The sequence below is a fragment of the Cotesia glomerata genome, linkage group LG7 (assembly GCF_020080835.1).
Source record: "Cotesia glomerata isolate CgM1 linkage group LG7, MPM_Cglom_v2.3, whole genome shotgun sequence".
NCBI lineage: Eukaryota > Metazoa > Arthropoda > Insecta > Hymenoptera > Braconidae > Cotesia > Cotesia glomerata.
Genome location: NC_058164.1, coordinates 24,008,224 through 24,022,477, shown reverse-complemented (window position 1 = coordinate 24,022,477; position 14,254 = coordinate 24,008,224). Strand labels below are relative to the sequence as shown.

Here is a 14,254-nt window from a genome sequence, read left to right as displayed (position 1 = left end):
AAATTGCTCAATTGATAATTGTAAAGCAGAAATCGTTGCGCATTCTTAAATAATTGTAGAAAATTTCAAAATTCAAGGGTTTATTTCTAAATTAAATACTTTGGAAGCTTATAACTCATTAGCGGACGAGTGTAATAATAAAGATCTCTTTTAATTTTTTCAAAAAATTACTTTGAGAGTTACTTAAAGTCAAAGTTAGAACCATAAAAAATTACAATTTTAACGAGCTTATTTCTGAATTTTAATTTGGATAAAATTAAATAATTTAACACACAACTTTAAATTTTAGAAACAATTTTATAAAATATATTACAAGTATAAAGATTCTATTTACAATTTTATTTATTAGATTTAAATATCGCTAGACTCTTTCTAATGAATTCAGGCCCGCTCCACTGACCTCTGAAATAAAAATTATTTTTTTTAATAAATTTCATTCAGCAGTTTTGTTTCAAAATTCAGAAATAAATTTCTTTAAGAGGTTACATGGGTTTCCTCCGGAAAAAATGGCCTATTTTCAACAATTTTTTTTTAATAGAAAAAATGAAATATTTTATTCAAACTTTTTACTGTCTTAAAGACACATGTTTAATAAGGGATTACTGAAATTAAAAAAAAAAATTTCAAAACTCTGCTAATGTGACGTCATTTCCAGCGAACTCTCGAAAAAAAGATGCTTCCGCGTGATCAGCAGAACTCCTAGCAAAATTATTTGAAGTGAAAAAAAAAAAAAAAAAAAAAAAAACATGTGCTTTAGTTAAGACTTTAAAATAGGTCTTGAACAAAGAAAAAAAAATAAAAATTGGATTTTTGGCAGAGGTTTTTACAAAAAAATTGAAAATTTGGCTAAAATTTCGCAGCATTTTTTTTTTAAATAGTTGTAATTGAAAAAAAAAATCTGGAAAACGGTTGACCCTAAAGGCCATCCCTGCAACTTCCCGCCAATTCCATACCTAAACGCTTGAAATTGCACATAACGTTTCTGAGCTCTTCGAGCTCAAAAATACAATTTGTGTGTTATTTTGAGCTCTCCGAGCTCAAAGAAATAGCTTTTGTATGCTTTTGAGCTCTTCGAGCTCAAAAGGCTGATAGAAGTTTAATAAAACAGTATTTTTTTAATTTTCAAACTGCAATAATTTCTAAATGAAAGAATCGATTTTCACGCGATTGGCAGTATTCCACGCACTTTTTCAGAATCTATGATATACTTTTGAACACAAACTGATCGAACCGAAAATTTTAGAGAAATTTGAAAAATTCACTTTTTCCGAATTTTTTTGACAACGATAACTCACGAACCAATCAACAAATTCTCACGTTCTTGGTGGCGATCGACGTGATTTTTTGGGCTCTAATAATAATTCCATTTCGGCAAAAATGATCCAAAAATAAATCTTGAAGTTATGTTAAAAAAACACTTTTTTCGAAATTTTTCGTTTTCAATAACTCTCGAATAAATCAACCGATTTTGATGAGACTGGTGACAATCGACGTGGTTTCTTAATCTTAAGAGCTGATTAGTTTTTGGAATTGATCGGAAAAGCCGTTTAGAAGTTATTCCAAGAAAACGATTTTTTGAAAACTTTATTTTTGAGATTTCTCAAAATCTAGCAAACCGAATCGATTCAAATTTTCACGAAATTTAATGGCAATGATACTCTTTGGATTGCCACCTATTTCGATCCGATCGGCCGAGCCGTTCAATAGTTTTAAGAGGTTTACATACATACACACACACACATACATACATACATACAGCCGCACGGACACCATAGCGGGAATAGTCAGGGAAGCTTCCTAGGACCTCAAAATGTCGAGATCTGATGAAAACTCGATTTTCGAAAAACGGGGTAAAAACAATAACTTCCCGATTTTTGAAAATTTTCAATTTTCTTAGCGGGAAGTTAAAAATCTTTCGTTCAAGATCTTGTAAATTATATCTTGAAGACCTGTCTAAAAATTCATCAAGATTGGTTGAATAGTTCTCGAGAAATCATGGGTACCGTCTTTGAAAACATAGTTTTGAGAAAAACGCGTTTAAGGAAGTCCTTTCGCTCCAGTTGAGTCATAACAACTGTAGTAGTAAATTTTCAATAAATTAAAATACAAAACCCATAAAAATTTCTAAAATTAAAAAATAAATAGTATATCAGGCATTAATCGTTGAAATTTTGAAAATTAAAAGAAAAAATAGTTAAATACAAAAATTAATTTGACTGTTGTAAATCAGCTGTTAGTAACCTGTCCGTGATTTGGCAACGCTTTATTTCGGTTGTTTACATTTTTATTTGCACAATATAACCTTAACCGTGTTTAACTTTTTGCAGTCAGTGTAAATAAATAAATAAATTAAAAATGTTTAGTCACAAAACCATAACATTGTAATGTCTCATGGCAGGAATGCTAGTATTTTTTAATTATTGTTTTATTTTTCAATTATGAATTCTGAAAATTTGTTAACAATAAATTAACTAATAAGTATGCATGAAAAACATAAGCGCGTTAAAGTTTAGTTTGAATTTATTGAATGGTCTGAAGCTCGCGCGCTACGCAACGTTGCCAAATCTTTTGACTCCATTTTATTGTAGGTAACTTGAGAATTTTTTGTGATTTTTAAATATTAATTTCTCAATAAATATCTCGGTAACTGATATATTTTATTGCAAAAAAAGAAACCTGAATATTTCGAAAATCTGATTTTTAGTTTTTTTTTACTTCATCTAATCCATGACTGATAGTATAATTTGAGAAATACTGCAAACGTCTGATTTTCTCGTAAGACTCTGAACAAATACTAACATTTAAAAATTTTATTTTTTCAAAAATTTGTCCGGTAAAGTATAATTTAAACCTCACTATAAGATAAATAAGGACCTTAACTATTAGAAAAAAATTAAATTTACTCATAATCTAATATTTTTTATTTTACATTGGCGGCGAAAGGACCTCCTTAAAGTTTTGAGTGACAAAATAATAGTTTAAAAAAACTAAAAACACGCTTTTTATAGAAAACCAAACTAAAAAATAGAAAATAAATTTAAATTAAGAATAGTGTTAAAAATTTCAATAAATATAAATTAATAATAGTGTAAATAAAAAAAATGTATTTTATTTTAAAAAAAGCGTGAGGTGCATGGTGTCAATAGTTATAAATATTTTATTGACAGATATGAGTAGAGTGATTATCATTTTGATAATATCTTAAAAAGCACCCCACGCTTTTTTTAAAATAAAATACATTTTTTTATTTACACTATTATTAATTTATATTTATTGAAATTTTTAACACTATTCTTAATCTAAATTGATTTTCTATTGTTTCGTTTGGTTTTCTATAAAAGCGTGTTTTTAGTTTTTAAACTATTATTTATTTTTTACTTTTTAGTTTGGTTTATTTATAAAAGCGTGATTTTTTAGTTTTTTTAAACTATTATTTGTTGATTATCAAAAATATTCAGGCGCGCAAATTACCCACGGAGAGTTACATACTGACATACTGACATACTGACATACCAGTGAAGCTAATAAAAAATAATTATTTATAAATACGGGGAATCAGAGTTCGATTTCGGAGAGGGAGCCTGAGAAACGGCTACCAGAACCAAGGAAGGCCGCAGGCGCGCAGATTACCCACGGAGAGTTACTGACAAACTGACAAACAAACTGACATACAAGTGAAGCTAATATAAAGCGTGTAAAAAATACATTAGCGCCTTGAGCGCGCAACTTTTTAAAACTGTATCTCCGAAACTATTATTCGGATTGATTTGAAACTTTAGGACAATATTTTAGAAATGTTGTAGAATTTAATAAAACATTTTTAAAAAAATCGATTTTTTGAAACCGTGAAACCCATGTAACCCCTTAATACAAATTTTGCAGCTACAGATTTTATAAAGTTTCTCGTCAATATAATAATAAAAATAATAATAATATATCAAACTTGCTTGAGCATAAAATTCCAATAAAGAAACGGGAACATATACTTCTTCATCATGAACATCGCCCAGTATTCATTTTTCTGATCAACTGGGAACGTTTCTAGCGGCTGGAGATTGTAATCAAATTCCGCTAGGATGCACTTTCCCGGTCCAGTCACCAAAGGACAAGAAGCGTAGCCATTGTACTCTAAATTGGACTTCTTGCCGTTCAAGAAGCTCAGTACATGATTGTGCACAACTTTTGACTGCGAAGCTGCTCAAAGTAAATTAATCTTTTTGTTAGCTAAACCAGACATATTTCAACATGTAGCGAATCTTACCAATGGCTGCCATAGTTTTGGAATTAGGCGTCGTGGTGCAGTCTCCAAGCCCGTAAATATTCTTGTACTTCATATGCTGCAAAGTTTTAGGATCAACATTGAGGAATCCTGCTTCGTTGGTCAGTGACTGATGTTTCTTTAGAGTTTCTGGAGGCCCCATTGGAGGAGTCACATGGAGGAATGAGTACTGGAATCCAAATAAGTATTTTTTAAGCTTAGATTTTCTATTCAAGCTTTTTTTGTTCCTTAGAAGCAGAAAATTTGGAATTTCATCAACCAGACCTCAAAAAGACTCTCATATCTCGTTCTACAAGCATGGTATCAAAAAACATTCTATATATTTTCTGTAAGAAATTTAACGCTTTACAAAAAAAGGTCTTTTTTTTTGATAAATTGCTTGTAGAGCAAGATATAAAATTCCAAAGTTTAAAAATAATTTTTAACTTCCCGCTAAGAAAATTGAAAATTTTCAAAAATCGGGAAGTTATTGGTTTTAGCCCGTTTTTCGAAAATCGAGTTTTCATCAGATCTCGACGTTTTGAGGTCCTAGGAAGCTTTCCTGACTATTCCCGCGAGGGTGTCACTATGTCTGTATGTATGTGTGTGTAAGTATGTAAACCTCTTATAACTTTCGAACAGTTGAACCGATTTCATCGCGGTTGGTGCCATTCGAAAGGGCTTCGCCAAACTTAGATTTCTTGTTAATTTAAACCGATTCGGACCGATAGATTTTGAGAAATTTGGAGAAATCTAAAAAAAAGTAGGAAAAAAAATTTTTTCTGAAGTGGTTTTTTTGGGATAACTTTTAAACGGCTCAACCGATCGATTCCAAAAACTAATCAGCTCTCAACCTTGAAAAACCACGTCGATCGCCGCCAATCCGGTCAAAATCGGTTGATTCGTTCGAGAGATATCGTGAACGAAAGAAAACCGAAAAAAGTGTTTTTTCAGAGTTACTCCGAAATTTCTAGTTTGACCAATTGAAACTTAGAAATTATTTATAAGGCTTAAAAAACTACGTAGAATGCCGCCAACCGCGTAAAAATCGGTTCATTCATTCAAAAGTTATTGCGGTATGAACATTCAAAAAATAGTGTTCTATGAAACTTCTATCAGACTTTTGAGCTCAAAGAGCTCAAAAGCATAGAAAAGGTATCTTTTTGAGCTCGGAGAGCTTAAAACAACACACAGATTGTACTTTTGAGCTCGAAGAGCTCAAAAAAGCGGCCAGGTATTAACGGAATTAGCGGGAAGTTGCAGGGATGGCCTTTAGGGTCAACCGTTTTCCTAATTTTTTTTGTTATTTAGATGGAAAATGGTAAATTTGACCTTTAAATTTCAATATAAAGAGGTCAAATTTTGACAGGATTTTCATTTATACATCCATTGATAGGTTACTAGTCTAGTATGATGAAAAATATCTAAAATTACCTTTTGGATAATTTTAACATCAGGATTCTTCAAATCCACAAAAACAGCTTCTTTATCTCTGACTTCAACCAACGACATCTGGGTGTTAACAATAATGTTCCGACTCTTGCAAACTTCCCACAAAGCGTCTGCGTACTTCTTTACGCCAAAGATCACCGGAAGTGCAGTATTATAAATCACTTCTAAATTTTTCCGTTTGTTCTCCTGTAAAAACAAATTTTATAAAAACTACACGGAGAAAATTTTATAGTAGAGTTTATTATCTAGTTATGTTAAAATTTATTAACTGAATTCGATAGTAGTAAATATTATTTAAATAGTTGAAAAACCATCTGAATTGTAGTATTTACCATCCTGATGGTAACTACTACTATTATGATGGTAATCAGTAATAATAACTGTTATTATTTTAATTAGTTACTACTATTATCAAAATCGTAATTCCTAATATAACCTGATGGTTGCAGTTACCATCAGTAATAATAATAACTACTATTTAAGCTAGTAAAAAATATTTAAAAAATTAAGAATCTGTGTTACCGTGGATGCATTTCTGAATAAACTAAAAGCAGCTGTAGTGCAGTGTAGTGCACATAAAATTCGGGATTAAATTCGGATTGAAATTATATTTATAAATTTTTATTTGTCTAAAACAAGTTTCAACGCCAAATTTTTCAAAAAGAATTTGAAATTTCCAAAAAAATCAAAATTTTCAATAAAATTCAAATAAAAAAAAAAAATTTTTAAATCTTAAAAAAAATCAAATTTTCAAAAAAAAATTTTCAAAGGAATTTATAATATTTTAATATTTCAAAGAAAAAAATGTACATTAGCTAAAATATGGATGTAAAAAAAGGATTTAATTAAGTAAATTTATATTATTTTTTCTTTCAGAATTTTTACAATCTGAGATGGTTACAGTTACCATCTTTGATTGTAAGAGTTATAATTTATAATAATTACAATTATTATTTTCAATAGTAATCGTTACCATTATTAATAGTAACTATTACAATTGTCAATGACACCACCTATATTTTGTTACTAATTAATTTTATTACCATTATAGATAGTAGGAGTTACTATTTTTGTATAGTAGCTAGTATAATTAATTTTTCTCCGTGTATCATAAAAAGATTTTCAAGCTGAAAAATTACTAGAAAATTTTTTTTTCTAAGAGCTATGACAGATTCTTACACAGAAAAAAAATGTTCATATAATTTTGAAGAACTTAATTTTGTTGATTTAAGTATAAAAATTCTTGAACTAATAAATTTTTCTTGATTTAAGGAAATTTTACTTGATTCGAATCATTGTTTTAAGCAGCATTGAGCAGGGTTAATAGTTGGATGGGTGACCGTTGGTGTTATAGCCGTAAAATTATATCTAATCATTTTTTTTGCATTTTAATTGGTTATAGACAATTGCGTAAAACCATATTAAACACTCTATCCATAATTAAATATTGTTATATATAATTATATATAGTTATATATGATTATATTTGGCCATTTTTCATATATTTATATGATTATAATCATATATAACCATATAATCATATATAACCAATTTATATATAAATATTTTTTCTCTGGTCAAGAATTTTTTGTGTGTAGATAACTTTTTGGAGTTTTGGGAAAAAAATTTACCTTGCTCCAATAATCTTCAGCTAAGTAAACAATCTTTTGTGGAGCACCTGGACATTTGACCGGCGAATTTGGAAAAGTGAAGACACAAGGTCCATTAGAAGTCCTCTTGATCTTCTTGAAGACTTCCGTCACTGTTTCAGGGCCATAGATCGAGCAGACTTGTGACTCCGGATTTTTGAGACTGTCAACCAATCCAGGAATCTACGACAGATCTTTTATTATCAATTAGTGCCAAGATTTTTGCTGCAATTTTTAAATTTTTTTACAGGATCAATATTTTCGTTGTAATATTAAAAATTAGAAAGATTTATTTTAAAATCGCGGCAAAAATTGTGATCAAAATCAATAAAAGAAATTTTTGCAGACATACTTTATCCCAGTGCAACTGAAGACCCATAGCGATGATCATCAATTGATACTTGATGGTGTCTCCATTGCTGGTGGTGACTTTGTTGGCCTCAGGATCGAAAGACATCGCGCTGTCTTTGATCCACTGGGCGTTCTTCGGCAGAATTTCAGACATAAATTTTTTTGAGGAATCAAATTTGCTCAGCCCGCCACCTATTAAGGAAAACAATGGCTGATAGTAATGAACCTCGCTTGGTTCTAAGACGATTACGTGGTTTGGAGAGTTGGGGTAGTTTTTCGAGAGTTTTGCTGCCATTGTACAGCCTGCGGTTCCTCCGCCGACGACTAGAATCTTACATCTATAAAAATTAACACTATTTATTTAGAATTTTATGAGAAATTTTATTTAAAAAGACAATCCAATATTACAGAAAAATATTTTGTTAAAATATTTATCTCTATAATTAATGCAAAGTATTTATTTATTTAATTTTTGGTCAGAAAGTTAGTACATTTTTTTTTTAATAAACCATAATAATAATAATTAGTTGTATAATAAGGACACAGTAAAAAATTTTGCGTAAGAAATTTTTCTAAAAAATAAATATTTAATGCAATGTTGTAAAATTTTTTACTATCTAGTAAAAATAAATTAAAATGAAACAATTTTTTTTTTATTTTTGGAATATTTTTTTGCAATTTTAAATAAAATAATAATTAAATTTGTTAATTTATTTATATTGCAGTCAATTAAAATAATTTTTAATTGGTTTTATCTTAATAAAATATATTTTCTTTTATACGGAAAAAAAATTAAAAAGTGCTTATTTAATTATTTATTAAATTAAATAATTTTACAAATAGTTTTTTAAAGGCTGTAAATAAAAAGAAAAAATACAAAATAAAAAAATGTAAAATTAACATTAGCTTATTTATAACTAAGAAATCTAATTAAAAATTATTTATTTTGAATTTTTTCAAATAATTAAAAAAAGTTTGGAAAATCCAAAAGTGCACGACTCATAATGCTAATTTAATTATGAAATATAAAAAAAAAAACAAAAAAAAACTTAAGTCGTTCAAAATTAATTGCCGAAAAAACAGCTGTAGTAGGAAGGTGTGATGCACCTAGTGCATCCAGCAGGTGACGCTACCTGTTATTAGAGCGCTATCTATTATGAGAGCGTGAATTCAAACGAAATATTCAAATTAGTAAATATTAAATGATTAAAATTAGTTAAATTTTATATTCGAAGTAAATATTCAAATCATTTATTTCATGCTTTTACTCTTACCAGTTGTAATAAACATCTTTTGGTTAACTCTGTTTTATTTACAAAAGAAAATAAAATAAAAAAGTTTGGAAAATCCAAAAGTGCACGACTCATAATGCTCATTTAATTATGAAATATAAAAAAAAAAAAAAAACTTAAGTCGTTCAAAATTAATTGCCGAAAAAACAGCTGTAGTAGGAAGGTACTGCACAAGCGCCCCTGGTGGAATAAAATGTACATAATATCTATAGATATAGATTATGGAGGGTAGAGGTAACTGAAATAACTGAATCTAACAATTTCTAAAAATTAAAACTAAAATGAATCGAAAAAATGCCAAATTATTATCATAAAATCAATACTTGCGATATTTTTAAAAATTTTTAATATTTAATTTATTATTGATAATGTTTGTATGACATTATGTCTTTTATTGCTGTTAATTTATATTGTTCATTACGGGTTCAGTCCATGTTACATAACTGCTTTTGTAGTAATATTGAAATATACTAATTTATAGAAATAAATAATTTTTTTTTAGCGAATAATATTGTTTTAATACGTTCATTGATTAAAGGTATCTATGTTTTATTTTAAAAATTTTTTAGATGCAGAAATTGATTGCTTACAGGGGAAAATTTTTATATTTTCGTTTTGCTCCTGATGAACTTTTGTACTCTAATTTTAAACACATTCGTTTGTTTATTTTATTATTTTCATGTACTTATTTATTTTCTATAACATAGTTATTTCTTCTTATTAATATATTAATTTATTTTTTTATATTCACAAATAAGCGTTAAATCGTTAAATGATACGTAAAAAATAATCATATATTGTTTCCCACTTTATGCGGATTTTTAAAAGCGCGCCATAACTTAGCGGAAGTTTCTCTTTCCTTGTTTATTTTTCAAGCCTACTCTAACAATATTTGGCGCTTCTTTTAAGAGTTACCTTGATGCAAATGTGGCGCCATCCTAATTTAATACATTTTGACGGACACTTTTTCATATACACAGATGATTCTCCTTACCTCTACCCTCCATAATATAGATATATCACCATCCATGTTAATTTTACATGGATATATATAGATATACAGTCTTGTAGTTTTTGTTTTTTACTAATTGCAATTAAACGACACTGAATTAATTAATCATTCGCATTCAGTGACCTACAATCGTCGATTAGAATTTTTTAAAAAAAAATTTAACTCAAATAATGGATTTTTTCACAAGTTACAGTGTTTTCGGGTTTCACACATGACGGACAGGAAAATTTTTTGACCTATTTTGGTGTTTTTTTCCAATTCTATTGCAGTAAATCAATTTTTAAAAAGTATGAAATTAATTTCCATTAAATTATCTCGACAATAGTATGCAAAATATCTTGATTCCGTGAACTAACAAGGCTATAATAATAAAAATAGCCGCCAAAATGAGGCGAAAAAAATTTTTCGATCGTAAAGCACTCTCTGATGCTTCGCATCATGAGTCGTGCAATAAGGAAAAAACATATTTCGGTACAAAAGGACATTGTAACCGAATTTTCAGAACCCATAAAAGGTACTTGATTAATTCAAGGACTATTTCTCGCCACATGGAATTTAAAAACCTATGAGGAAAAGTCGTAAAAGACACGTGTGAAACTCAATAAACCTTTGTTCTAAAAGTAACAAAGAATAATAAAAAACCATATGTAACTAAACAAAAATAAGATTGTTAAATAACATTTACTGTTAAAAACTAACTTTATATAATATTGTAGTTAAGCAAAATTAAGTTAAAATAATTAATAATTATTATCTTGTATTTAATTTATAATTAATAATTATTATTTAATTAATTTATTATTGAATCATTATTTAATTATTATTTAATTTATAATTAAACGATAATGTCTATTCTTTTATACATGATAATAATTAAATTGACTTATAATTTTATTAGAAAATCCGATTGTAAAATAATAGAAATAATATTTAATTCAAGTTATTAATTAGTCAAACTCAAACATTAATCCAACATATTATAAACAATATAATATATATATTTTCATGTTATAGTTTATTATAATTTTTATTGTAATTTAATTTCAAGTTAATTATAAGTTAATTTTATTATAAATAGATTTTAAAAGGGTCTGTTAAATTAATAAAAATAGTTAAATAAACATAATGACTGTATTGCTAAAAGTGTATATTAGTGAAGTCTAACTTTCAGGCCGATAGGCTGAAATAAATATATATAGATATAGAGAAAATACATGTTAGTATATAAGGATCATTTATATGTAGTAGAAAATGTGTGTGCTTACACAGTAAAAAAATTTTCGTAAAATTTAACATAAAATTTTGTGTAGATGATTTTTTTACTTAAAATTCATGTTAATTCTACACAAACTGTTTGTGTTGATCAATCCATCCATTTTTTAACACACTCAAGTGTTAATTCAAAGTAAAACTACCCTTTTTTAATGTTACTGGCCAACCAACACAAAATTTATGTTAAAGAATACTCCCATTCGGTTGGTAGTATAAATAACCCTTTTTAAATGTCAATTCAATATAAAGGCTGTGTTGATGTTTTCTATAGTAACACAAATAATATGTTGAATTTACACAAAGATATGTTAAATTATGACGCCGCTCCGCTTTATTTTGCACGGGATCTCGGGAGTACGAGCATAGTCACGTATGCCACACAAGATATTTAGACATGTGAATGTGATAGTCTCAACGTCATTTTAATTTGGTGGATTTTGATCTGTGTCATTACGTGAAATACTTAAATACAAAGTGAAAAAAAAATTATTTTCCATTAATATATAATTAACGAGTTTATTAATAATTAATAATTAGAAATTAATACATCATTAATCCTATAATTATCTATTGCCACTGACTTGTAGTAAAAAAGCAACTATTGATTAAAATTAATTAATCACTATTTAAAAATTTTGAATTCTTTATTAAGTTCTTTAACTTTGTATTTGTGGGAAACAATTTATTTTTTATTCAGAAATTAAAATCTATTTAAATATATATTTAAATTATTAATAAAACTCACAAATTTGACAGCTGATCTGAGTAACACAAAGAAAATGTTAAAATCAACACTTTATTTGTGTTATGGATAACATTTAAGTGTGTAGAAATCCGAGAATCAGCCGATGAAAGTTTTAACATATTTTTGTGTTACTTTTAACACAGAATTATGTTGATTTTATCAATACAAACAGTATGTGTAGAATTAACATAAATTTTGTGTAAAAAAATCATCTACACAAAATTTTATGTTAAATTTTACGAAAATTTTTTTACTGTGTATGTATTCCTTAGAGTGGATGTATGTATGGAAGTTATGGTGGGAGAAGAACGGAGTTTGAAGCTCTTCGGAAAAACTATGTAACGACACTTCTCACCGAGAGCTTAGATTGCTAAGATCACGTCATTGTAAACCTCAATTTTATATTTTGAAGCTTTTTAATATTTTGTCAACTTGAATAATAAATTGAAACCAACTAAATAATTTTTATCAAAATTAAATAACGTCTAAATAGAATTCTTTTATTTAAAATGATTCCTTTCCCGCGCTGAAACCGAGTATTTTAATACTCCCGGGCGAAAGAACTACAGTAAGTAAAGTTTTCAATAAATAAAAATAACATCCACTAGATGGAAGCATAACAAAGGTACTGCACAAGCGCCCCTGGTGGAATAAAATGTACATAATATCTATAGATATAGATATATCACCATCCATGTTAATTTTACATGGATATATAGATATACAGTCTTGTAGTTTTCGTTTTTTATTAATTGTAATTAAACGACACTGAATTAATTAACCATTCGCATTCAGTGACCTACAATCGTCGATTAGAATTTAAAAAAAAAAAATTTAACTCAAATAATGGATTTTTTCACAAGTTACAGTGTTTCCGGGGTTTCATACATGACGGACAGGAAAATTTTTTGACCTATTTTGATGTTTTTTTCCGTTTCTATTGCAGTAAATCAATTTTTATAAAGTATGGAATTAATCTCCATTAAATTATCTCGACAATAGTATGCAAAATATCTTGATTCCGTGAACTAACAAGGCTATAATACTAAAAATAGTTGCTAAAATGAGGCGAAAAAAATTTTTCGATCGTAAAGCACTCTCTGATGCTTCGCATCATGAGTCGTGCAAAAAAAATGATTTCAAGGATTAAAAATCAAATGGATTAAATAAATCCTATTTTTTTTCTTTTGATATAAATTTTTATACCTTAAATTGTATGATTATCATTATAAATGAAGTAAAAGTAAATAATGACGTAAATAAATTACCTGTGATGAATTTCTCTGGTAAAATTAACCCGCAAAGACACTTTGCTCAATATTTTTAAGTTAATCGCCATCATTCTTACTAATTACTTATTATTGCTGCACTTTGAACCGAAAAATATAGAAAAATTACACTGAGGATCAATTGAAATTATCGTTTATATGGATCGATAAACATTTTTGGAGATAATATTGTTTTATTTTTTTTACAAATCTCATAGTGAAAGTATGAAAAAATGAATTATATAAACTAAGAGAATGTTCATTTAACCTAAATTGTGTTATGTTTAGTTTGAAAAGTAATGCGCAGTATGCGCAGAACACTTAGGTATATCGTCATGAGTCGTACTATAGGCTCTTAAGGATTATGATTTATAAATTTTTCTGATAAATAATACAGAATAAATTTAATTTATTAATTATTTATGAAATAGAAAAAATTAAATAATTTTCTTTTTTTAATTTTTCAATTTTTGCAGAATATATAATTAAGAAATTAAAAAATAAAATTATATAAATTATGAAATTGATAAATAAATTAAAAAGAAGTGTAAAAATTATGAAACTAATAAAGAAAATTATATAAAAATTACAAAAAGTAAAAAATAATTTTTTTATAAATTGTAAAGCTAATAAATAAATTTTATAAAATTAATTAAATAATAAAATTAAAAATAAGTTTGTAAAAATTCTAAAATTAATAAAAAAAAATTAAAAATGATTCTGTATAAATTATTTAATTAATAAATAAATTAAAAATAAGTGTAAAAATTATGAAACTAATAAAGAAAATTTTATAAAAATTATAAAGAATCAAAAATAATTTTTTTTAAAATTGTAAAACTAACAAAAAAATTTTATAAAATTAACTAAAAATCATAAAAAAATTAAAAATAAGTTTGTAAAAATTATAAAACTACTAAAAAAATTGAAAACAATTTTGTAAAATTTATAAAAT

The 14,254-nt window shown here is 27.0% G+C and overlaps 1 protein-coding gene across 1 annotated transcript; it reads right to left on the bottom strand.

Moving 5' to 3' along the window:
* Positions 1–277: 277 nt before the first annotated feature.
* On the bottom strand, positions 278–13,597 carry LOC123269926 (sulfide:quinone oxidoreductase, mitochondrial). Its single transcript, XM_044735864.1, has 7 exons — positions 13,300–13,597; positions 7,712–8,048; positions 7,342–7,542; positions 5,693–5,896; positions 4,262–4,448; positions 3,948–4,194; positions 278–402 (listed from the first exon to the last, which is right to left on the bottom strand). Exons 1-7 carry the CDS (start codon positions 13,371–13,373, stop codon positions 339–341), a joined length of 1,314 nt encoding a protein of 437 aa, XP_044591799.1. The 5' UTR covers positions 13,374–13,597; the 3' UTR covers positions 278–338.
* Between the last annotated feature and the right edge of the window lie 657 nt (positions 13,598–14,254).

What these genes read in the sequence shown, in the direction of transcription:
- LOC123269926 (XM_044735864.1), bottom strand. Translation starts at nt 13,373, where the DNA reads ATGATGGCGATTAACTTAAAAATATTGAGCAAAGTGTCTTTGCGGGTT. An exon ending in ACCAGAGAAATTCATCACAG is followed by an intron (nt 8,049 to 13,299) that starts GTAATTTATTTA and finishes TAATTTTTATAG; the next exon opens with ATGTAAGATTCTAGTCGTCG. An exon ending in CAAAACTATGGCAGCCATTG is followed by an intron (nt 4,195 to 4,261) that starts GTAAGATTCGCT and finishes TACTTTGAGCAG; the next exon opens with CTTCGCAGTCAAAAGTTGTG.